The sequence below is a fragment of the Schistocerca nitens genome, chromosome 1, assembly GCF_023898315.1.
Source record: "Schistocerca nitens isolate TAMUIC-IGC-003100 chromosome 1, iqSchNite1.1, whole genome shotgun sequence".
NCBI lineage: Eukaryota > Metazoa > Arthropoda > Insecta > Orthoptera > Acrididae > Schistocerca > Schistocerca nitens.
Genome location: NC_064614.1, coordinates 497840978 through 497866700, shown reverse-complemented (window position 1 = coordinate 497866700; position 25723 = coordinate 497840978). Strand labels below are relative to the sequence as shown.

The 25723-nt window shown below is 41.5% G+C and overlaps 1 protein-coding gene across 4 annotated transcripts in view; it reads left to right on the top strand.

Moving 5' to 3' along the window:
* Positions 1–25723, top strand: part of LOC126252788 (synaptic functional regulator FMR1) — a 221820-nt gene that overhangs the window by 173107 nt on the left and 22990 nt on the right. For 3 of the 4 annotated variants that reach the window (XM_049953739.1, XM_049953724.1, XM_049953732.1), the window contains 2 exons: positions 11646–11921; positions 15526–15648. In XM_049953739.1, coding sequence (XP_049809696.1) covers positions 11646–11921; positions 15526–15648 — 399 coding nt within the window. The remainder of the gene's footprint in view (positions 1–11645; positions 11922–15525; positions 15649–25723) is intronic. The other variant, XM_049953746.1, reaches the window with a different exon arrangement.

Here is a 25723-nt window from a genome sequence, read left to right as displayed (position 1 = left end):
TGAAATGGGAGATCTGATACTGTGTGAAGAATTTGACAGAGCACTGAAAGATCCTAAGTTGAAACACGGCCAAGGGAGTAGACAACATTCCATTAGAACTACTGACAGCCTTGGGAGAGCCAACCATGACAAAACTCTACCATCTGGTGAGCAAGATGTGTGAGACAGGTGAAATACCCTCAGACTTCAAGAAGAATATGATAATTCCAATCCCAAATAAAGCAGGCGTCTACAGGCGTGAAAATTACTGAACTGTCAGTTTAATAAGTCATGGCTGCAAAATATTACCAAGAATTCTTTACAGACGGATGGAAAAACTACAAGCCGACCCCGGGGCAGATCAGTTTGGGTTCTGTAGAAATGTTGGAACATGCTAGGCAATACTTACCCTATGACTTATCTTAGAAAATAGATCAAGGAAAGGCAAACCTACATTTCTAGCATTTGTAGACTTAGAGAAAGCTTTTGACAATGTTGACTGGAATACTCTCTTTCAAATTCTGAAGGTGGCTGGGGTCAAGTACAGGGAGTGAAAGGCCATTTGCAATTTGTACAGAAAGCAGATAGCAGTTATAAGAGTCTAGGGGAATGAAAGGGAAGCAGTGGTTGGGAAGGGAGTGAGACAGGGTTGAAGCCTATCCCCGATGTTATTCAATCTGTATATTGAGCTAGCAGTGAAGGAAACAAAAGAAAAGTTTGGAGTAGTCATTAAAATCCATTAAGAAGAAATAAAAACTTTGAGGTTCGCCGATGACATTGTAATTGTCAGAGACAGCAATGGACCTGGAAGAGCAGTTGAATGGAATGGACAGTGCCTTGAAAGGAGGATATAAGATGAACATCAAAAAAATTTTTAAAAAAAGAGGATAATGAAATGTAGTTGGATTAAATCAGGTGATGCTGAGGGAATTAGATTAGGAATTGAGACACTTGAAGTAGTAAATGATATTTGGTTGTTTGGGAAGCAAAATAACTGATGGTGGTCGAAGTAGGAAGGATATAAAATGTAGACTGGCAATGGCAAGGAAAGCGTTTCTCAAGAGAAATTCGTTAACATAGAGTATAGATTTAAGTGTCAGGAAGTCGTTTCTGAAAGTATTTGTATGGAGTGTAGCCATGTATGGAAGTGAAACATGGACGATAACTAGTTTGGACAAGAAGAGAATAGAAGCTTTCGAAATGTGGTGCTACAGAAGAATGCTGAAGATTAGATGGGTAGATCACATAACTAATGAGGAGGTACTGAATAGAATTGGGAGAAGAGAAATTTGTGGCACAAATTGACTAGAAGGAGGGATCAGTTGGTAGGACACATTCTGAGGCATCAAGGGATCACCAATTCCGTATTGGAGGGTAAAAATCGTAGAGGGAGACCAAGAGATGAATACGCTAAGCAGATCCAGAAGAATGAAGGTTGAAGTAGTTACTCAGAGATGAAGAACCTTGTACAGGATAGGGTAGTATGGAGAGCTGCCTCAAACCAGTCTCTAGACTGAAGACCATAACAGCAACAGCAACAACAACAACAAAACTGCATTTATTGACTTTTGTTCTGCTTGATTTTAACTAAGTATACAGTACATTTGTTTCTTGTATGTATTGCGCTTGTTAGTCAAAAATCAAACAATGGAAAATCCAGGATGGAATGTATCGATACCTGAGAAGGAAAGTTGCTACTCACCATATAGCGGAGATGCTGAGTCGCGATAGGCACAATAAAAAGATTCATACAATTAAAGCTTTCGGCCATTAAGGCCTTTGTCAGCAGTACACACACACACACGCGAGAGGCGTTCAATGAATTCGAAAGTAAAGTTCTATGTACTGACTTGGCAGAAAATCCTAAGAAATTTTGGTCTTATGTCAAAGCGGTAGGTAGATCAAAACAAAATGTCCAGACACTCTGTGACCAAAATGGTACTGAAACAGAGGATGACAGACTAAAGGCCGAAATACTAAATGTCCTTTTCCAAAGCTGTTTCACAGAGGAAGGCTGCACTGTAGTTCCTTCTCTAGATTGTCACACAGATGACAAAATGGTAGATATCGAAATAGACGACAGAGGGATAGAGAAACAATTAAAATCGCTCAAAAGAGGAAAGGCCGCTGGACCTGATGGGATACCAGTTCGATTTTACACAGAGTACGCGAAAAAACTTGCCCCCCTTCTTGCAGCGGTGTACCGTAGGTCTCTAGAAGAGCGTAGCATTCCAAAGGATTGGAAAAGGGCACAGGTCATCCCCCAGAGGGCCATAGACACGGGTTCACAGGTAGATGCCATGTTTCTTGATTTCCCCAAGGCGTTAGATACAGTTCCCCACAGTCATTTAATGAACAAAGCAAGAGCTTATGGACTATCAGACCAATTGTGTGATTGGATTGAAGAGTTCCTAGATAACAGAACGCAGCATGTCATTCTCAATGGAGAGAAGTCTTCCAAAGTAAGAGTGATTTCAGGTGTGCCGCAGGGGAGTGTCATAGGACCGTTGCTATTCACGACATACATAAATGACCTTGTGGATGACATCGGAAGTTCACTGAGGCTTTTTGCAGATGATGCTGTGGTGTATCGAGAGGTTGTAACAATGGAAAATTGTACTGAAATGCAGGAGGATCTGCAGCGAATTGACGCATGGTGCAGGGAATGGCAATTGAATCTCAATGTAGACAAGTGTAATGTGCTGCGAATACATAGAAAGATAGATCCCTTATCATTTAGCTACAAAATAGCAGGTCAGCAACTGGAAGCAGTTAATTCCATAAATTATCTGGGAGTACGCATTAGGAGTGATTTAAAATGGAATGATCATATAAAGTTGATCGTCGGTAAAGCAGATGCCAGACTGAGATTCATTAGAACAATCCTAAGGAAATGCAATCCGAAAACAAAGGAAGTAGGTTACAGTACGCTTGTTCGCCCACTGCTTGAATACTGCTCAGCAGTGTGGTATCCGTACCAGATAGGGTTGATAGAAGAGATAGAGAAGATCCAAAGGAGAGCAGAACGCTTCGTTAAAAGATCATTTAGTAATCGCGAAAGCGTTATGGAGATGATAGGTAAACTGCAGTGGAAGACTCTGCAGGAGAGACGCCCAGTAGCTCAGTACTGGCTTTTGTTAAAGTTTCGAGAACATACCTTCACCGAAGAGTCAAGCAGTATATTGCTCCCTCCTACGTATATCTCACGAAGAGACCATGAGGATGAAATCAGAGAGATTAGAGCCCACACAGAAGCATACCGACAATCCTTCTTTCCACGAGCAATACGAGACTGGAATAGAAGGGAGAACCGATAGAGGTACTCAGGGTACCCTCCGCCACACACCGTCGGGGCTTGCGGAGTATGGATGTAGATGTAGATGTAGATGTAGCTGTGATTGCAAGGTGATGAAACATATGATTCATGCCCGGGTGGTATGGTGGCTCGAGTCTCACAGTTTACTAGCAAATGCACAGTGTGGATTTCAAGCACAGCGTTCTGCAGTTGATCATCTCGTTACTATGTCCACCCATGTCATCAATGGTTTTCTCCGGAAATCCCAGGCTGTGGCCATGTTTTTCAATGTGGAGAAGGCCTACGACACCTGCTGCGGAACTGGTATCCTGTGTACTATTTACACGTGGGTCTTCCGTAGCCGTCTGCTCTGTTCCTTCAGTCATTTTTACAAGATCGAGTTTTCAAGGTGTGTGTGGGTTCTGCCTTGTCAGGCACCTTTATCCAGGAAAACAGTGTGCCTCAGGGTTCCGTCCTGACTTTTGTCCTCCACCCTAGGGCCAGACGCCATCCTCATTGAGATGTTGGAGAACCTTCCGCTTAACATGTACAACTGCCTCTTGGCAGAGTGCACATTTCACGGACGCTGGCATGAAGCCACCGTCATACCCATATCTAAGCCCGGTAAGGACAAAAACCTTCCTTCTAGCTACTGCCCCACCTCTCTTACCAGCTGTGTTTGCAAGGTGATGGAACATATGATTCATGCCAGGCTGGTATGGTGGCTCGAGTCTCGCAATTTACTGACAAACACACAGTGTGGATTTCGAGCACGGCGTTCTGCAGTTCACCATCTTGTTAGTTTGTCCACCCATGTCATGAATGGTTTTCTGTGGGAATCCCAGGCTGTGGCTATGTTTTTTGATGTGGAGAAACCTTACGACACTTGCTGGAGAATTGGTATCCTCCATACTCTTTACACGTGGATCTTCCGTGGCCACCTGCCCTGATCCTTCAGGCATTTTTATAAGATCGAGTTTTCAAGGTGAGTGTGGGTTGCTTTACCCAAGAAAATGGTGTGCCTCAGGGGCCCATCCTGTCTCTCGTCCTCTTTGCTATCGCCATTAACCCTATCATGGCCTGTCTCCCACCGGGCATCTCTGGCTCCCTTTTTGTTTATGATTTTGAATCTATTGCAGTTCTCCACAGATCTGTCTCACTGAGTGACATCTTCAGCGGTGTCTTGGTCGTCTTTACACCTGAAGCACCGCCAATGGCTTTAGCTTTTCCACTTACAAAATTGTCTGTATGAATTTCTGGAGACGCCAGTGGTTTCTGTTTCTCCACCATCTTTACATCTTGGGCTTGTTGCCCATCCATTTGTTAAAACTATGAAATTCCTGGGGCTCAAGCTCGATAGGAGACACTCTTGCTCCTCCCATGTATCTTACCCAGCAGCCCGCTGTACGCAGTTCCTTAATGTCCGACGTGTCCTCAATGGTACTTCCTCGGGTGCCGATCGAACCACCCTCCTCTGTTTGTACCGGTCCCTTCTCCATTCGAAACTCGACTGTCTCTCTCACGTTTCGGCCTTTACGTGATAGTCCCCTGTAGGGTTTTACCTTCATTTTTCAAAATTTTCCCAAAGAGCGAGTCAATTGGGAAATGGTGCATAGTGTCCATCATGCACTGAGACCTCTCGATTCCTTTGTCAACATGGATGTGCACTTCTGCTCATTCCCCAGCTGTTGGGTGAGGTCACCCTCCTGGGTGCATTTTCTTCCATTCTCTGTGCAGAATCGCATTCCATGCTGTCAACGATAATGAACTTTTTAGCTTGTTTGCACATGTTATCCAGTACGGTAGCCAGTCCGTTGTGGTGGGCCCCCCATGTACCCTGTTTGTTGTAGCCCCTTGACCACACAGGGATCGCTCTGCTGATGCCTGCACCATCAACTCCCTACTCATGCAAAGGAGTAGATGCCCGTCTCCCTGGGGCATTGGGACTCCCGGCAATGGCCATCCTGCCAGGTAGCCTTTGCTGCGGCTGGGTGGCGCCCTTGGGGAGGGCCCCTGGTCGGAGTGGGTGGCATCAGGGTGGATGACACGCCATGGAACGTAGTACGTCATATCTTGCTGGTGGTCAAACAACACCAGCAGTCTCTAAGCGGTCAAGGTCTAACTTCAATGCTAAGGAATACGACCACACATCATCCCCCCCTCTGTTCACACCATGGGAGGAACACCAAGCTAAGGATGTCAGTGAAGCTTATTCAGCCCGGTACCTCATATTTACGAGAGTTGATGAGGAATTTTTCTTGTCAATGAAACCTCATTTGGGGACTGATGACCACAGATGTTAAGTCCCATAGTGCTCAGAACCATTTGAACCATTTTTTTTGAAACTTCAGTTTTATGTGGAGCATTTAGAGGACAAGTTTGGGGAGGTGGAGGGCTTGTCCAAAATGCGGTCAGGGTCAGTCTGTAACAAAACAGCATCCTCTGCCCAGTCGTGGGCACTGCTCGCCTGTGACATGCTGGGGATGTTTCTGTTTCCATCATGCCCCATAAGAGCGTAAATATGGTCCAGGGTATCCTATTTCACAGGGACCTTCTCTTGCAGTCTGATGATGAGCTGCACGCCAATTTAGAGTGAAAAGGTGTCCATTTCGTCTGGCGTGTCCACTGGGGTCGGAGGGATAACCAGGTTGCCACCGGTGCATTCATCTTGGCCTTCGAGGGCGACACATTACCTGAGGAGGTCAAGGTGACGGTCTACCGCTGTGACGTAAAGCCGTATATCTCTGTCCTGATGCGGTGCTGAAAGTTCAGCTGTACGTCTTCCTGCTGTACTTTCAGCATCACCTGTCGGGATTGTGGACATCCTTCACTTCCCAATACTCAGTGTGCCCCACCTTCCAACTATGTCAACTGCGGAGAGCACCATGTGCCTTCCTCGCCAGACTGCAGAATTCTCCAGAAAGAAAGAAAAATAATGGAATACAAAACCCTGGACCGGCTGACCCACACTGAGGCTAAGAGAAAATATGAGAGGCTGCATCCTGTGCATCCTGTCAATCTATGCCACTGCTACGACAGTGGTTCTACCATCTTCCGTTCCGCCGCATACAGTTGGCTCTCAGAGCCATCAGACTCCACATACCCCTTGGGAGGGGGGGATGCGGCACTTTCCTCCCTGATGCTCCTGCACAACCTACTTCAGGAGCAACCCCCTCCCCCAACCATCGGGGACATCAATCCCCACTTCTCAGCAGGAGAAGCGTAAGTCTTCTTTGGCTCCTCTCGCCAGGAAGGGATTCCTTGGATCACTCCTTTCCCAGATTCCTTCAGCTTAAGCGGAAGTGCTGGCAGCACCTCAAAGCTCTCCGCTGCCTGAGCGACTACAACTGGGGTGCAGATTGCTCTACGCTGCTGCAGCTCTACAGAGCCTTTCTTCAATCCTGCCTTGACTGTGGGAGTCTGGTTTACGGTTTGGCAGCGCCTTCAGCATTGCGTTTACTCGACCCAGTGCACCACTGTGGCGTTCGCCTAGCGACGGTAGCTTTTAGAAAGAGTCCGGTGACCAGTGTCCTGGTGGAGGCTGGAGGTCCTCCATTGAAGGTTAGGTGGTCACAACCACTCACCAGTTACATTGCACATGTTTGTAGTCCTCCTGCGCATCCAAATTACTGTCTCCTCTTCCCAACCACAGCGGTTCATCTCCCGCTTTGGCGGCCCAGGTCAGAACTTAAGATTGAGGTTCCACCTAGGCCACAGATTCTTCTGGACCTTTCACATGGCCCTAAGGACTCCATTACCCCTGCGGGTTTCCGCTATCACTTCCTCTCGATTCTCGATATGTATGGGGGCCAGGAAGTGGTTTACACCGACGGCTTGATGGCTGATGGTCACATAGGCTCTGTATATGTTCGTGGAGGACATATTGAACAGCACTCCTTGCCAGATGGCTGCAGTGTTCTCACTGCAGAGCTGGCGACCATATCTCGTGCTCTTGAGCACATCTGCTCAGGCCCTGGCGAGTCATTTCTACTGTGTACTGACTCCTTGAGCAGCCTACAAGCTATCAACCAGTGCTACCCTCACCACCCTTTGGTAGCATCCATTCAGGAGTCCATTTATGCCCTGGAATGGTCCCATCGTTAAGTGGTGTTTGTGTGTACCCCAGGACATGTCGGAATCCCAGGCAACAAACTTGGAGACACGCTGGTCAAACAGGCTACACAGAAACTGCTTCTGGATATGGGCATCTCCGAAACTGACTTGCATTCTGTCTTACGCTGCAGGGTTTTTCAGCTTTGGCAGACGGTATGGCATAACAGTACGCACAACAAACGTCATTAAGGAGACTACGAATGTGTGGAAGTCTTCCATGCAGTCCTTTTGCAGGGAATCGGTTGTCCTCTGCTGGCTCCACATTGGTCATACGTGGCTAACGTATGGTGACCTCCTCCGTCGCGAGAACCCACCATGGTGTCGCTGTGGCTCACAAATGACTGTCGTCCACCTCTTGCTGGACTGCCCACTTCTAGCCACTCTGTGGCAGACTTTTAACTTTCCCAGCACTCTACCTTCGGTGTTGGGCGACAATGCCTCAACAGCAGCTTGAGCTTTACATTTTATTTGTGAGGATGGGTTTTATGATTTGATCTAAGTTTTAGTGCTTTTAGGGTAGAGGTTTTAATGTGTTGCAGAATGACTGGCTTCTCCCTTTTATTCTCATGGTCAGCCAGCCACGATAATCTGCTCTCTAGTTTTGATCTCTTCTACATGTTTCTTGTGTGTGTCTGTGGTTTTCTTGTCCGATTTTGTCCATTTTAGTGTTTGTTGCCCTTCTGTCATTCTTGTATTTTTCTCCTTTCTTCCAGCTGTTTTTTGTACGTCTCAGGTATTTTACTCCCACACTTGTGGAACTATTTTAATTGGAACGAGGGACTGATGACCTAGCAGTTTGGTCCCTCCCCCCCTCTTTTAAGCCAGCCAACCAACCAACCGAACTAGACTACGGTTGCTTTGTTTATGCGTCTGAACGCCCATCCCTCTTATGCTGTCAACACACTATCCACCATCATGGCATCCGTTTGACCACAGGCACCTTTTACACCAGCCCGGTTGAGAGTGTGTGTGCTGAAGCTGCTGAACTACCCCTGCCCTATTGCCGTGACTTTCTCCACAGTAGGTATGTATGCCATTTGACTGCCATGCATGGCCACCCGTCCTATACCTCCTTCTTTCATGATTCCATTGATCGTCATTATGGGGCTCGTCCTGCCTCCCTGTTACGTCGTGGAGTCCGCTTTCGGCACTTGCTACAGCAGCTTAATTTCACACTAGCTGTACCTTTCCCGGTGAGTGTGAACCCTTCACCACTTTGGCTTCATGAAGCAGCCCATGTTAACCTTAGCCCTCTATCGCTTCCTAAGGACACTACTCCAGCCTCAGTCTGTCGCTTTCAGTTTCATGACTTTCCCATGGAACTTCGCGATAGTACATTTGTATGCACGGAAGGCTCTCGGACTCACCGTGGGGTCGGGTGTGCCTTCGTCATTGGCAACCATGTCTTTTGATATCGGCTTCTGGCACACTCCTCAGTATTTGCAGCCGAGCTCTTCGCCTTGAATCGGGCAACGGAGAACATCCAGCGACACAGCCTTTTCAATGGTGTCCTCTGTTCAGACTCACTCAGTGCCCTTCAAACTCCATGTGCTCTGTACACTGCCCATCCCTTAGCACAGCAGGTCCAGGAAAACTGTCAACTGCTCATTCTTGATGGAGCCAGTGTGATGTTTCTGTGGGTTCCTGGTCATGTTGGTCTGCCAGGAAATGAGGCTGCTGGCACTGCTGCCAAAGCTGCAGCCCTCATACTTCAGCTCGTGTGTACCTATATTCCCTACAGTGATCTTTGTGTTGCCGTCTGTCAGGAGGTGGTGTTCCTTTGCCTTCACCAATGGTCCTCTCTTCACGGGAATAAGCTCCTGCTTATTAAGCCTCTCCCAGTGGCTTGGACGACATCCTCTCGGCCCTCCCGCCAGGAGGAGGTTATTTTAACTTGCTTGCGTATAGGGCACTGCCTTTTTAGCCACCGGCATTTGCTAAGTGGCGCTACCCCACCACTTTGTTCACATTGCACTCAGGTTTTAACTGTATGCCACTTCCTGATGGAACGTCCCGTTTTGGTTTGCCATCTGATATATCGGCCTTTTTAGCAAATGACGTGCGGGCTGTCAACCACATCTTACTTTTTATCTGGCAAAGCAATATGGTGAAGGCCATTTAATTTTTTAGTTTTGGACCTCCGTTTCTGTATGGTGTCATTTTTAGCCGTTTTTCCACATGCCTGTTTTTAGCTGTCTTTTATTATGTCAATTGGGACTGATGTATAGTGGTTTTTTAACTCCTCTTTGTATTCGTGTTCTGTAGTTTTGACTCGGGCGCGTATGACCCCAGTTGTTTTTAAACCTTAAAGCAAAACGGAACAAACAAACCAGTGGTAACAATGTATCACACTTGGGCGATTGTAAAAGACTCAGGCTGGCCAGGCCAAAAAACGTCTGTGTTGGTGCAGGATAATACAGGGTTCCACATCCTGCTAAGAGGAAAACCATTGTCTGTTTATTAAATTGTCTGTCATCCTAATTTCATCTGCCACTTTATAAGCACTGTTCCAAAAACCAGAAGTGTTGGCAATTATCACAGACTTGTCAAAATTCATTCCATGTCCCTCGCTTAAGATGTGTTCTTCTATCACCGATTTTCTGGCAGTTGTAGCCTTGTATAACAACAATGTTCCACGCATCTGTCCTGAATCATGAAAATTGAGTGGCAGATGTAAGCCCTTCCACCCTGACATGGAATTTTATATATGCCAATCTTCCTAAGCCCCAAATCATCTTTTACAGAGCTGAGTAGTGCCCTAATCTTGGAATGTGGGCAGAACACACTCTTAATATTAAAATTTCTTGAAATTCTTCCAGTCTTAAATGATATGCCCCCAATGTAAGGAATAAAGGGCACAGATCTATGCTCCTCTTTATGCATCACTGGGACTATACCAAACTCTACATGCCGACGGCCAGCCCAAGTGTTTCAAAATAGTCTTTGTTCGATATATCATTGCCATCAGTGTTCCAACTAAAGGCAGTGGCACCAGCCCAGTCTTGAAGGCAGTAGCTGTGATGGGCCAGCACATGTGCCGTATACGTTATGCAGGCCTATATAGGACGACGATTTGCAGCCTCAGCATCAGTTTTCAACAGTACTCAGCAATGGCAGCGATGACAGTGGTGTAGTGTTTTCCTGAAGATGGTGGGCAGTTGGATGCCGAAATATTGAATCACGTTCATTTTAGGATCTGGCAGCAAACCTGTGGAGAATTTCAAAACCAACATTAACACACTAGAAACAAGTAGGTGAGAATGTTGTACATTGGAACACTTGCCAGAGTTTTTATCTCTGGCCAGCCATCTAATTTTCTTTTTACATTTTGAAATAATACCATTCACTTCTTGTGCTGCAGTCTTTGTCTGAAATCACAAAAATTATTCCAGAAAAGTAAGATTTTTTTCCCGAATGTGAGAAACTGCTCCAAGGCACACCTTGGTCATGTACCTAGGAACAAATGTGCTATCCGATTGTAGAAATTGTGCAGTCAAGAAAATCTGGTCAGTACTGTATGTAATAGTCTGTCTGTTGCATTATGAGTGTACTATATACCAACAATCAGTAAGTGAAATCAAATTAAGAGTAAGTATTATCAAAAACCAGTTAAAAGTCCAAAACATTTTGAAATAGGTATTGTTGGCAGCTAACACACATTTCCATTTTCGAGAGAGGGAAAATTGTTCCATTATAGAGAGACCTTCTATTCCAAGGTACAAGATGGTGCACAGCTTACAAACTGTAGCTTAACTTCTTGTATGTTACATAACTAGTTTTAAAAGTATACAGAATTTTACTCACCATACAACTTTGCTACTGAAAATAGCTTTAATATACAAAACGGCACTTAAATATGTAGAACTCGTGATATTTACAAATGTTGCATGAACAAAATTTCGTGTCTCACAACAGAAACAGTTGAAAATGCCAATGGTATCTATTGCATGTTCTTTCATGTGAGCCTAAAATCTGTCACCACTAGATGAAAACATCTTGTGTTCCTCGGTATAGTGCCCTCCAGGTATAACTCGCCCCCCTTCTTAATTTGCTACAGAGAAGTATTAAAGAATGTGATATTCTGCAATCCAGGTTTTATTTGCTATTTGTTTGTGTTCGCAGAATTAGGATTAAATCCTTAAGGAATAACATCTTGCAATTCTCATCCACAATAGTTAATTATATCTTTCTGCTGCTGACTTTTTAATAATAGAATGCAATTTAATTATTACAGTAGTTTCTGCACTGTAATGTACAGGTTCAAGGCATGCAACCCCAGATACAGCTGATGAGCGAGTTCGTGACTTACCACCCCGTCAGCAGCATCAGTACATGTCATCTGCAGCAGGAAGTGGTTCACGTCAACCTGTTTCCAATCAAGTGATTCAGGGACAGCAGTCTGGAGGAGGTGCTCCACTTCCTGTTAGTGGTCGGCAATCCCAGCGCAGGGAGAACCGCCGCGATGAACGTCGACGTACCACTGATGATGAAGAGACAGTTCTTGACAGTCAAGATGTGTCTAGTGTGGATCATGGTAAGAACAATTTTCATGTCATAAAGAAATAATATATAATATAAATTTGGTATTTGACCAATTTTCTAGTCTCTGGACTGGGGATCGCAGCTGAAATGTAAGTCACCCTGTCCTTTTCACCTAATGTTATTGTCTTTTTGTTTTATGGCACAATGTAAGGTGAGTAAATTTTCTAGTTACATATCAACAAAAGGAACTATGTCATAGTTGTTTGTCATGCATTAACAATTCCTTCTCAACTACAGTGCATTAAATAGCATTATTATAATTTACATCAAAGAGCTCTTTGAATCCTGCGCTGGAGTAGTGGCTCTGGAAACACAAATCCCAAGTGACAATATACAGATCACCAGCAGGAATTAATTTGTTTCAAATTGTTGGTGTGTGTATCTTCATGTAAAGCTCACTAGAATCACAGTCTTCAGATTAATTTTCATTGGGATATTAACGACCTTTAACTACTAGTTAATGGCGATTAGTTTTCATTTAATCCCTCAGGCAAATTACTATCATATTTCTTAGGTAACTCTTTAAATAATCACTATTTACTTTTTCTCATTTCTGTTCACATCTTCCTTAAATGCATAGTTTCAAAAGCCTGTACCTATGCACAACATTATTCTGATGGCTTTTCCATTTCCTAATGACACACTTGAAAGTGCTTACATGATTTACATGAAAATATACAAACTTTATTTCCACAAGCTGTGATGCAAAGCGGACAGCGATGTGGTCTTCTGTAACTGAAATAAACGAAAACTGTGGCTAACAAAACAGAAGAGGAGATGCCAAGGTATAAAATTTCGTGTTCTTCAGCTATACCACCATTTCACCAGATGTGAAATAGCACAGAAAAATGCTCAAGAATGAGTGTGTCAAGTTAGAAACATTCAGAACTGGCCAGATTTCTTAGTAAGCAAAAGAGAATGCCAGAGTAGTTGTTCAAAAAGTTCTGAGAGAATAGAGGTCATACGCAGATTCCTGGGTCAAAATACATACTCAAAATACCAAATGGGTTTCAAAAGTAACATTGAAGATGTCCACATCTACTTCTGTGTCTACACTTCAAACTACCGTGAAGTGCACGGTGGAGGGTATGTCCCATTGTACCAGTTATTAGGGTTTCTTCCCATTCCACTCAAGTATGGAGCACCGGAAGAATGATTGTGTGCACACCTCTGTGCACGCAATAATTATTCTAATCTTCCTCATGATCCCTGTGTGTGTGTGATACATAAGAGGTTGTAGTATATTCCTAGAGTCATCATTTAAAGCTAGTTCTTGAAACTTCATTAATAGACTTTCTCTGGATACGTTACAGCTCGTTTATTCAGTATCTCTGTGGCACTCTCCCATAGATCAAACAAACCTGTGACCATTCATACTGTTTATTCAGATTATACTATTACTCACACGTGAGAATATTTTCATTGTCTTCCAGCTGACATTGTATTGAAGAGTAATGTTGTTCAGTCATTGATCGTCCTGTATAGAATCCAGTTCCAGACACCCACATACATCAGTTGAGTTGATGTTGAGTTAGTGTCTTCAATATTGCCAAGGCCATTTCCTTATTTAGCTCTTGTCCAACAGAACTAGTGCTCCATGTGGTATGATTATGGTGACTTCTTAGGTGTATTGAACCCAATCGATCACATCAGCAAAAAGAAACTTTACATTCAGCAATTGGTGCAATAAGAGCCCAAGCTAAAGTTCTAAGCAGAATTGTTTACATTCAAAATGTCTACACTGACATGTGTAAATAAGATATTTCCAAATAGTACAGTGTTATAAACACAAGCCTGCGAAATCAAGTATGTAGCCTATAAAATAGTCGAGTTCACTAATTCAATTAATGATTAATATATTAAGCTACATACCAGTACAAGTCTTCACATAATTTTAGATGTTCTCTATTTAATTTGAATAAATAATTATTTTGTGATCCAGCAACATCCATTGTGCAATACGAAACATGTAAGCGAACAAAAATGTGCATATGTAATTTTATGAGTGGATTGTTTTAATTATAGATTGACTAATCATGTAAATTGCCCTTAATTATTGTCAGAGATGTGATAAACCTTAATTGTGTGGATGTTTCCATTAATAATAAATAATACACGGCTACTGCCCCATGCCAGGAGAAATTGTGGCAGCTCGTAGAATTGTTACCTAGCACCAATACTACAGCTTGAATTGCCAGTATTGACTACTTCCGACACTGTCCGTGAGATCCCAGTAGCATTTGGCTATTCATGTTGGGCTTGCGCATAGGGCACTTTCCTCTTACACTGATCCTCACCTCTCTGACAGTGGACTTCTTGTGGTGCAACCATAGTTTGATGTATATATTAATGTTGAATTAATTAACAGTGAGTTACCATGAAGCATAACTGATTGAAACTCCATTACTGTGTGCTCAATGTTTTTACACTCAGTGAGCCATTTGTGTTAAATTTCATGCAACACCATTAAATTGGGTAAGTAATGCATTTGTGTATCCAACTGTTTTTGTCCTTCATCAAATTAGCTGTATATGACTAAAATGAGTAACCATTTCCTTACCAACTGTTTGAGGTAGACAAGAAACATCTACTTAACCTACAACCAAAACCGGAGTAACTAGACCAGTTCTAATAAATGTGGGTGATAAAGCGTACCAAGCTTTGAGGAACATTCGTTGCTTGATCAGAAGCCAAAATTGCTTTCATCTAAAGGAACTGTTGAGAAAAGTGTTAAAGGTAACAGAAAAATTAGGAACTATTGCTAAGGAGAGAGTCCACAGATGAATAACAAGAGAAGCTTTCCTATCTTCTCTAAACTTGTCCCTACCTCGTCCCTTGCCTTCAGCTCCTAGCAAAGCTGCGTCAGGTTCTGAACGCTTAACGTTTTCCATTATTAAATTTTCCATTAGTTTTTACATTGTCAGCCTTCCTGCCATTTTCCAGTTTGAGCATTTGTCAAGCAGGTGCTTTTCTCTATATTTGAAATTTCCCCCTCCAGAACTTGTGATAACTCCCTTAACATCCTCAGTATATAGAAAAATATGATGTGGTAGGCTTTGAAAATGAAAAGTGTGACACCAGGAAGGATTGTGAGGTATATTGAGATGGCAGTTGTAAAATTCCTCTCACAATTTTGTGATACAGCTTTTGCATGTGGAGCAAAAGGACAGCTTCCCATTTGTGACCATCAGTAACCTAGAATCTTAACAGCGAGAATGCAGCCAACTAATGTAAAATAAAATAAAAGCATTTGCATTCTGCTTGCAATATTTACCTAATCCCTAGTTAGTTTGCCATATTTACTTAACATTAATGTTAAGGCATTAATGCAGTCTTAAAACAATTTATATAAATTTCGTCATAGTAATTGAATGTTAGCAAGTTCTCAGTAAATCTCCTCTTATGCTATGCATTTATATTCTTGATGGAACATATGTCTAAGAAATTTTGTTTACTCCTTACTGATATGTAACAAAAACAGTATTAAAGGGAAAAAACTATTATTGTCAAAAAGTGGCTTAAAGATTTCAGTGAAGATCTTTTTAGTTGATCAGTTATTGCTGGTCACAAAAGGTTGTGTGTCATGTCCCATGTAGAGTCAGTGTCGAGCGTCGAGGGCTCCAGAACTCGCCGCCGCAGAAGACACAGGCGCAGGATACGTCAGCGTAGCCAGACACCTTCTGGAGAGAACATTAACACCAGTAGCACTGAAGGAACTGGTAAGAGTCAATACTGTATCAGAACTGCAGAATACCCAAGTAACTGCTGTTATACTTAGTAGGGCAAAGAACAGAGATAAAGGAAAAGACTGCAGTAAGTTCACTACTTACAGTCATGAGTTGCAAAGCTGTTACAAATTGTAAGTAATTTATTTATAGTTCATCAGTTTAACGTGTGTGTGTGTGTGTGTGTGTGTGTGTGTGTGTGTGTGTGTGTGTGTGTGTCACAAAAATTATTGTATACATGTGATAAGCGAAATGCATCCAGCACAAGCAGTGCTTTATTTGCCTTTCTGAGCACCAATTCATTCCCAGAAACTGTCATGCTTCAGTTGTGCGTGCAACATGAGATATAGTTAGTGCTGGAGGAAAATAAAACAATATGTTACGAGAAGATGGCAAATAATCTAGTGTATGGGAAAAGTGAACAGAACTGATGATGGGGGAAGAAGGTAAGATCATCAGGAGAAAAAATGGAAAAAAAAACCAGTGCACAACACAAAAACCAACTACTAAAATTTCTGAAAATTTTTGCGAGAGATAATAGCTGCCACTTCTTATCACTTTCTGTCTAGCTGTGGCACCAGAGTAAAGTAACACTAAAACTCTATACATATCAAATACAAACACGCAGATTTTTGTATGTTGTAACAATAATATAAAAAGGAGAGATTGTTGCTCACCATATGGAAGGGCCTTAATTAGCAGACAGGTATAATGAAAAAGAATATATGGCTGTCAGAATAAGTCCTTCATTGAATGCAGATGAAACAATAAACACATTCACCCATGCATCTCTCTCTCTCTCTCTCTCTCTCTCTCTCTCTCTCTCTAACACATGTGTGCGTGCACGCGCCCACACACACACTGTTGTCTCTGAGTCTAGATATCCTATACGAGTCAATGGCTGGTGTCTGTGTGTGTGTGTGTGTGTGTGTGTGTGTGTGTGTGTGTGTGTGTGTGTGTGTGTTTCTACTTCTGATGAAGGACTGTATCCAAAAGTTGAATATTTCTAGCATTATTTTTCACTCTGCCTGTCTGCAACTCAGTGCCTCCTCTGTGTGGTGAGTAGCAATCTATCCTTTCCCTATTGTTGTTAATTCTTCCATGATGTGCCTAATGCCTTCCCTTCAATCCCACAATCCAGTACTGTTTGCCTTCTATACAGCTTTACACTACTCAATGTCTTTCATACCCTTTCTCTACTTTCTAATGTTTTATTGTTACCTCCCCAACTACACATGCTGTCCGCTGTATACCACACATCCTGTGAAGCTCTGACTTCCAAGCCACCCTGTTTAAATGCTCATGTACAACAATCTTCGTGCTAATATAATCACTCGATCTTCAAACTGAACTCACTACCTCCCTTCACACACTACTCAGGTTTCCCATCTTTTCATTATACTACACCTGTTTTGCCTTTTTTGCCGGTTTTCCCCTCTTAGTTTTACTCAATTTTCCACATTTTTCTGCGTTTTTTTACCCTCCACTATGGATTATTGCTCCTTCCATCTGTGTCAATACAGAAAATTTCCCTGCCCTAACCAGAACCTAGTCCTACTTATTGTTTATTCATGGTGGCCTAATTCGTGTAATCCCCAAATAGCCTGATTGTCAAATTACCTATCTCCAGGTGCAACCTCGTCCATTTGCCACTGATCTCTAGCTATTCAAATTCCACCAGCTCATTACCCCTCACCATTCTAGTCTTGCAAACCTTGTAAATCATGCCCAAAACACCCTCCTGCATTCCATTTCTCAGATTGAAACCGTTGCCCTCCAGTAATTAAAGCAGCATGCACAGTGCCAACTCAAAAAAACTGTTCAGCCTGTTCCTCATAATCCTACCGTGGATTGCTACTGTCCACCATGACTGCAAGAGCCTCTGTCATACCTTCGCTGCATCCTCTCATATCTGCCAAACACTCCCTTGCAGACATACTGATTTTACCACATCCTGAGGAACTCTCCATCACCACCCAGTAAAACTCAGAGCCTAAATGGATGCACAACACAGTTGCATATCTGTCCTCCAAAAGCCACTGTCCCACACAAGTCTCAGCACTTTCAAAAGGCATTACCTTTTGCCCCACTCTCAAATTCAATTGTGTTTGATTGTTAGACATTCTCCTTATGGCCCTTGCAGTGGCCTTTTTTCTACTAACTCTACCAATCAGACTCAATCCAAAACCAATATTGAACTCTGCCTGGCTCAGTTTACTCCATCTAACCAAAATCCACTCCGACTGCCCCCAGATCATTCTTTTTGTTTCCTAACCTTGAACCATGCCTCACCTTGATTCCTCAAATGAGTCAATATTAAAAAGAATAGAGCCTCACTGCCCAGAGTTGGCAGTGGCCATGTATTTGTAATTTGTTCTTGTGTGAATTGTGTGCGAGTTTTCTAATTCTGAATGTGTACTACTTGTCCAATTGTGATGAAAGCCTTTGTCCGAAAGCTGAATATTTCTAGCATTCTTTTTCATTGTGCACGTTTGCCACTCAATGCTGCATCTTTGTGGTGAGTGGCAATATATCTTTCCATATTGTTGTTTTTCCTCCCTGGATGTTTCATTGTTTGATTTTGTATGTTGTTATCTATACCATGTCATAAGTAGCATTTTGGTTCTTTGAAGAAGAAAAATTCTACTGCTTTCAACTTAGTGTTGTTTCGTGATTGGTGCAAACAATGTCCTGTGTAACACATTAATCTCATGTACTACTACTACTACTTCTACTACTTCTACTACCACTACCACCACTGCAGCTTTAATATGAGGTGTGATAAAAAAATACGGTGAGTGAATTTATTTAGTAGCAACTGCTGACACTACAGCCATTTGATGTGATTTGTCCAATGGCCTGATCTGTTGTGACAGTCAACATCAAGGTGAAACACATTCTACCTTGTCAGTCATTATCCAGAAATGGTAGAATGAGGTTGTGTTTACCGTGTTTGGCATGCATCATGGTTTTCAAACAGTGTGTGAACATTAAGTCTGTTTTGAGTTGCAAAATTGCTAAAGAAACTTATGAAATGCTGAAGTTTGATGTATGATAATGCTGTATCTCTGAGGGCAGTTTACAAGTGGCATGAGCAATTTAAAAGTCGAAATGAGTCAGTAGAAGACAAGCAATATTAGAGATGTCCATTAACCTTAAAAAAAAAAAAAAATTGTGAAAAGCGGCAAAAATTGTTCACTCAAACAAGCAAATACCTATTCAAAAGCTTACCGAAGAATTTAGCATTTCATATGGGTATGTGCAAAGCATCTTAACCAGTAATTTCCAAATTACGTAAGCAAGAGCAAAATTTGTTTCAAGGCTTTTGAGTAATGAACAGAAGGAAAATTTTGTATCAGTGTGCATTTCCAAAATTTTAACTGGAGATGGACCTTAGTGTCTAAGAGTAATACCATGAGATGAAAATTCAGTGTTCCCAATGGCAGTCTGGTCCCAACAACCAGATACTGTTCATGTGTGTATGAGTTGTGTTTACAAGAATTTGAAGGTATGTGTATGTTGTATCTTTCCAACGAAGGCCTTGTTGGTCAAAAGCTCACTTTCTGTGACAGTCTTTTTGTTGTGCCTATCTGCGACTCGGCATTTCCACTGTATGGTGAGTATAACTATCCTTTTTGTAATGTTGTAACATTTCATCCTGAATTTTCCATTTTTTGAATTTTACAAAGGAATACTGCAAGGTATGCAAAACGATGTACAAAGAAAGAAACCATAAAAATGGGCCAGTGGCTTCCTGCGTCATGGCAATGTACTGTGCTACGCCTCGCTTTGGTTTATGAATTTTTTGCCAGAAAAAGTGTACTGTCTGTCCAAATTGACCTTTTTCATCATGTTTATCTTTTACAAAAAATTAAAACCGTGCTTAAAGGAAAACATTTTGACACCATGAGGTCCACAACAGAGCAGCTGAACGCCCTTCCAAAGGAAGCCTTCCAGAAATGTTTCCAGTCATAGAGTCAGTATTGGGATAAGTGCGTTGCTAGCCAAGCACAGTACTTTGAAGGAGATTAAATCAGATTCCACACAAGCTTATTACTTTGTTTCTAATAAATTTATCCACCTCATTTTTGATCACTAATCATAAATATCCTGTCGCCTGGGCATTGGCAATTCTCTCCTTAGAGAGATACTGGCTCATAGATCTATCAGAAAATAATAGGAAGTTGAACCAATCTCACATTGCAACTAAAGACTACAAGCAGAAAGCCAAAATATTAATTTTTCACAATTAAAAATGTATACATGCAGGATGGTACTACCATATCTTGTTTAATCGCTGTACGCACTGAAAGGGACATGTTTTAAGACACACACACACACACACACACACACACACACACACACACACACACACACACACACACCTATTACTAAAAAACTACTTAAGGCCAACAAGGTGTCAGGATCTGAAAGACTTTCTATTATTTTCTATACTGAATGCACTGTGGTATTAGACCATTCCCTATCCCAAATTTGTTTAAAACCTCTTGTGCTGCAAGTAGCCTCACCAGATTAGAAAAGAGCTCCAGTCACGTCTGTTTAAAGAAGGGATAAAAGAAGCCCGGAGGAAAAGGGGCTTTTCTCATAGAATTGACATGTATTCAGAGAAAACCACTTGTGTGAAACGCAGCTTGCTTTATTCCCATACAATGTTTTGCTTACAGTAAGTGGAGGCAAGCTGCTTAGATTTCTGAAAGGCATTTGGCACTGCACTGTATAGTTCACTAATAATCAAGATATTATCTTGCAGGGTATCTTTATAGATAACGCAGTTGGCTCAGTGAATTTTTTACTTAGTACTTATACAGGGCAATGAATATCCAGCAGAAATGGAACAAACATTGGATGTGCCCCTCAGGAAGCTTAAGAATCACTAATGGTCTTAATATAAATAAATTAGGCATCAAATAGGTTCAGCAACACTATATATTGTTAACTGATAATATTTGCAGAAAAATTATGATTGAAAAATTGTAAGGAAATACAGAAAGCTTTGACCTCAATTTTCTCACTTGGTACAACGAATATCACCTCTCCATAAGCAGAATGAATTCAAGAAATGTCATCAATAAAGAGGAAGACCTTAATAGTACACAGTTATGAGATTCAACACATGAAGCACATACAATCATTTAAATACTCCACTAAGAAGTGAGATGAAACGGAATGTACACACAAATCTGTAGCAGGGAAAGCAAATGGGAAACATACCTTTGTTAGATGGAATCTCAGAAAATGCAGTGCATCCAGTTCTAAAGCACTGTATCAACATTCGGACTCCTAAACAAGTAGGAATTACAGTGGGTACCAAAACAATTAGAGTTGCATTGGTAGGTCAATATAGCCCATATGAAGGTATGAGAGAGCTGTAACTTAGTTGTTCTCACAAAACACTGTTGGTAACATTTTAGAAAAGTGGGCTTTGGGAAAAGCTGTGTGACAATTCTACTCCATCATTGTGTATATCTCATAAAGATATTTGAGTAAGATAAGAGATTAGGACCTTTACCAAGGCATAAAGGCAATAATTTTGTCCATTGGTTAATATGCGAATGAAATATGGTAGGTAATCTGAATAAGTGTACAAAATACCCCATGCTACACACTGTACAGTGACGTGAAGTATACACTGATGAGCTAAAACATTATGATCACTGTGACATTTGATGCCACCTGGTGTATTGTGGGCACGTGACACAGTAACAGAAGTATGTAAGCGGAGCAGACACAGATGGGGAATCACCCTAGCGAAGATATGGGCTGCAAATGGGGAAATCCATTGAGATAAGAAACTTTGACAAGAGGCAGATTATTACTACGCAGAGCCTGTGAATAAGTATCTCCACAACAGCAATGGTTGAATGTTCACATGCTACTGTCCTGAGCATTTATGGGAAGAGGTAGCAGGACAGTGAAACTACTACTAGGTGCTGAATGGTTCGACGTCCACGACCCTTCATAGAACATGGGGTTCGGAGGCTGATCTGCTCTGTAAAGTAGAATGGATGGCAAATTGTGGCACCTTTGTCAAAAGAGCACAAAGCTGTTGCATGCACAAGTGTTTAGGAGCACACCATTCATCGTGGACTGTTGAACATAGAGATCCGCAGCAGAGCACGTGTTCACATGTTCACCCAATGACATCATCAGTTAAGGTTGCAGTGGGCACAAGACCATCAATCAATGGAAACGTGTCGGCTCTTCAGGTGAACCACATTGTACTACAGTAGGTTGATGGTTCTCCCCACAAACGCCATCATCGAGGTGAACAGCAGCTTGAAAGCTGCAGCATGCCACGGAAGCAGGCTGGTGGGAACAGTATTATGCTATGGGAGACATTCTCCGGCACTTGAATGAGACTTGTGGTAGTAATCAAAGACACGCTGACATCTGCCTCACTTCATGCGTGATGTCTTCCCCAACAGTGATGTCATCTTTTAGCAGTATAATTGTCCGTGGCTTGGAGCCAGAACAATGCCTCAATGGTTTTAGAAGTATTATATTGAACTCATGTTTATGTCTCTGCTACCAAATTCATCAAATGTAAATCCAAAGGAACCCATTTGGGTCACTCTCAGGTGCCATCACCACATATACAAGTCAGCGGGCCCTTTATTTACACAAATTACGTGATTTGTGCTTAGAAATCCAATGCCACAAACCTACCAACAAACTGTCAGATCCCAGATGCACAGAATCAGTTGGTGTAAGTCATTCAAAAAATGGACAGACAAGCTGTTAAACAGGTGGTCATAATGTTTTGCCTTTTCAGTGTATGTGTAGGTGTAGAACGGATGTGGCTAGTGCTATTTCTTATTCAGCTCTGTAGTAATGATTCTTAAATGTTCCCTAGGTAAGATGATTTTCTGACTACTCCATAGTGACACTATATTGATACTGACATAAGATTTACATTTCAAAATAATTGAAAGAAGTTTGTTGTTTTTATTTTGCAGAGTGTGTATTCCAACTGCATCACCATTCTGCATTTGTTAGTTGTCAGCATCTCATTTGCAGTTGGCCTTTAATATTGTTGTTGTTCCTAGTGTATTCTACCCACAGGACTCTTGGTTGTTTTCTGTTAAATAATAATTCCAGTGTCAAGTCGTTTCATGAATGCTTAATTTAATGTCCTTCATTCTACTCAGTGTGTGTATTGATGTCTATCAAACTGTTTTACATATGAGTGCATGGCTTACATACTTAATTAATGAAGATATTGATTTTCTGTTATGTGCTGGATTTGCTGATTCATTGGGTTTTCATTCTTATTTTGATGACTATCACTGATATTGTTTTTTCTCATGTTGATTGAGTAGTATTCTTTTTCAATTGAATACGACTTCTCTGAGCAGCGATGTGAGCTTTCTGCTTTATCAGCAAGCATCACTGAATCATTTGTGTATCCCAAAGTTAATTACTTTTCTACTACCTTAAATTATTACATTGATGTTGCTTTAAATATTACTGTTTGCAAGTTGAACAAAGATGATCAAATGTCTTCAGATTACTGCATATTCCAAAGTATTGCCATTGGTCTGCACATTAGCTTTTTGTTGGTAGTGAGTGTTTTCAATTTTTCTTAACTCATTACATCAGTTACTGTTCCGTAATGCTGTTGAATGAGCTAATTTTGCTGTACACCATTAGGTACTTACTTATTCATTATGTATGAAACAAGTGGAAACTTTTTGCTGATATTGACAGTCCTAAAGAACACTTGTTAGCCCATAGTGCAAGAAAATCTGTGGCATGAGTATTCAGATGTGCAAAACAGGATGCATTTCACATATCTGCATCAAATGCCCAAGCTCAGATGTCACTCTTCCTTTTTTTTATACAGGAAAAGAAGGAATAGCAACTGCTATTTTTTAGGGCTTGCACTGCATGTGCTCGCGATGCTGGGACGGCGTATTAATAAATCGTGCTTCAGTAGAATTTTAACATTGCTTTCTTGTGTGCCAATGTAAAAGTGTTCCAAAATACTTCAGATTTGCAGGTGTTACATGTTGTGTATTAAGTCTGTGCTTGTCGATCATGTTTAATAAATTTTCCTTTATGATTATTGCAAGACATTGTCAGCTCTATTGGATGGTTCTTCTTCTTATTACAGAAATTTATTCACCCAGATCACACAAAAATATACAATTATTACTAGTTTCAGCAAAATTAAATCACCATCTACAGGTCATTTGTATAAGTCATTTTTTTTAGCAGAGGTGCATTTATGGGAGAGTAACTTCTGTACGCTGAAATGAACTGCTGGTTAGAGAGATTGTGATAGCTAACTTGCTGTCATTGTTGTTCTGCAATGTAGAGTTCGTGAGAGATTTGCAGCACTGTGACCCCCCTATCTGCTGTTACAATCCACAGTAGTTGATGGAAACTCATATCAGTGACACATTGTTGCTGTCAACAGTTGACTCTAGTGATGTAGACAGCACATTTCCCCATATTGACATACTTGCCTTCGACGTAACACGTGAAAATGCCAGTATCTGCATGTTCTTAGGAAGCTGTCCACAATCATATGCAGTGACAATTCCCATTTTACTCTAAGTTTATTTGATTGTCATACTGACAGCTATTAGAAGGTATGGTGGATATCCCAGTAATATAACACAATGGACTGTTTTATTCCCCAAAATGACATGAACACTTTATTTCTTCCACAACAGCTATCTGTAATTCAATTTCTCATGAGTGTTTAATCTCAACAGTGGCAACTTAAATAAGACAATGGAAAGCCCTGGAGGGGATATAAATAATCAAAATAGTAAAGGTAACAACTGACCACATAGTTGGGGCATTGAGTAGCTCAGCAGTGTATTCTGCCACTGAGTGGTCAAATATACTCTCAACCACAGTTTGATCATGGCCATTCATTTGGTTGGACAGCTCTTTGGTGATGGTACCCACATAAAGACTGTGCGAAAGTTTAAACAGAGTTGGCATATGATGTGACAGCTTTCAAAAGTGGCCTTGCCTCCTGATATCTTCTGAGAGAATAAATTTTGGGAGTGGTATCAGAAGATAAAATGTGAATAACATTGTCGAAAAATTTGTCTGTGAAATACTGGTAAAATTGATAGATGCTCTGATGAAGAACAGACCCAGGATCAGTTGTTATTACAGGGCAGTATTTACTATCTGTGGTTTTATCAGATTATTGCAACATTTTTGGCTCACATAGCCCTTGGGTTTTGAGAGGCTTTGTGTGAATGTCATCGATTGCAGGAACCCAGTCATTCTTTTCGAGTAGAACTTGTTGGATACTTCTGTATCAGTAACTGAAATTATAAAGTGTCACTCTTTTAGCTCTTGTGTTCTCAATTCTCGAAGACACCAACCAAGCTTCCATCACCTCCTGTCATTGCAGAATGGAGCAACATGTTAACATGAAGTTTTGCTTCAAATTAAGGCAAACTATGACTGAGACTTGTGGAATGTTAGTGCAAATGTAGTGTTGTAGGAGTGAATGAAATATGTGTGAGTGAGTACTTTAAATGCTTTTGAGACTGAAAGGACCGTGTCGAGGATCGGCTGTATTCGGGTCAACACGCACAGACACAGACAACATTAAACGAGTGAGACAGATGCTTGTGGGTCATCGGCAGGTGTTTTTGAGAATGAGAGCAGCAGATTTTAAGGTAATCAAAGACGGTATAAACCATTTTTCATGAACATTAACAGACATTGCGGGTATCAAACAATGTGGGACCACAATGCTTAGTGATACTACAAGAAACATTTGCTGAAAGTTTCTAACAGCTTTACAACTGATGTCAGAAGTGTAGTTAATGTTGATTACTTTGAAGGCCATTATTTTGTTTGTAACAATTGTTTCCTTTATTTTTTTGAGACCATTCACCTAACTTTTTAGATGCATATTGTACTTCTTTGCATGGAATTTGTACCTTTGAAGATAATTGTTCCTTCCTCAGTTCCCTTTTAATGTTTGGTGCTTTGTTATAGAATTGTATTGGCCCTCACTGCACTATATCATGAGCCCAATATTGTGGATATTTCCCTGAATTAAACATTTATG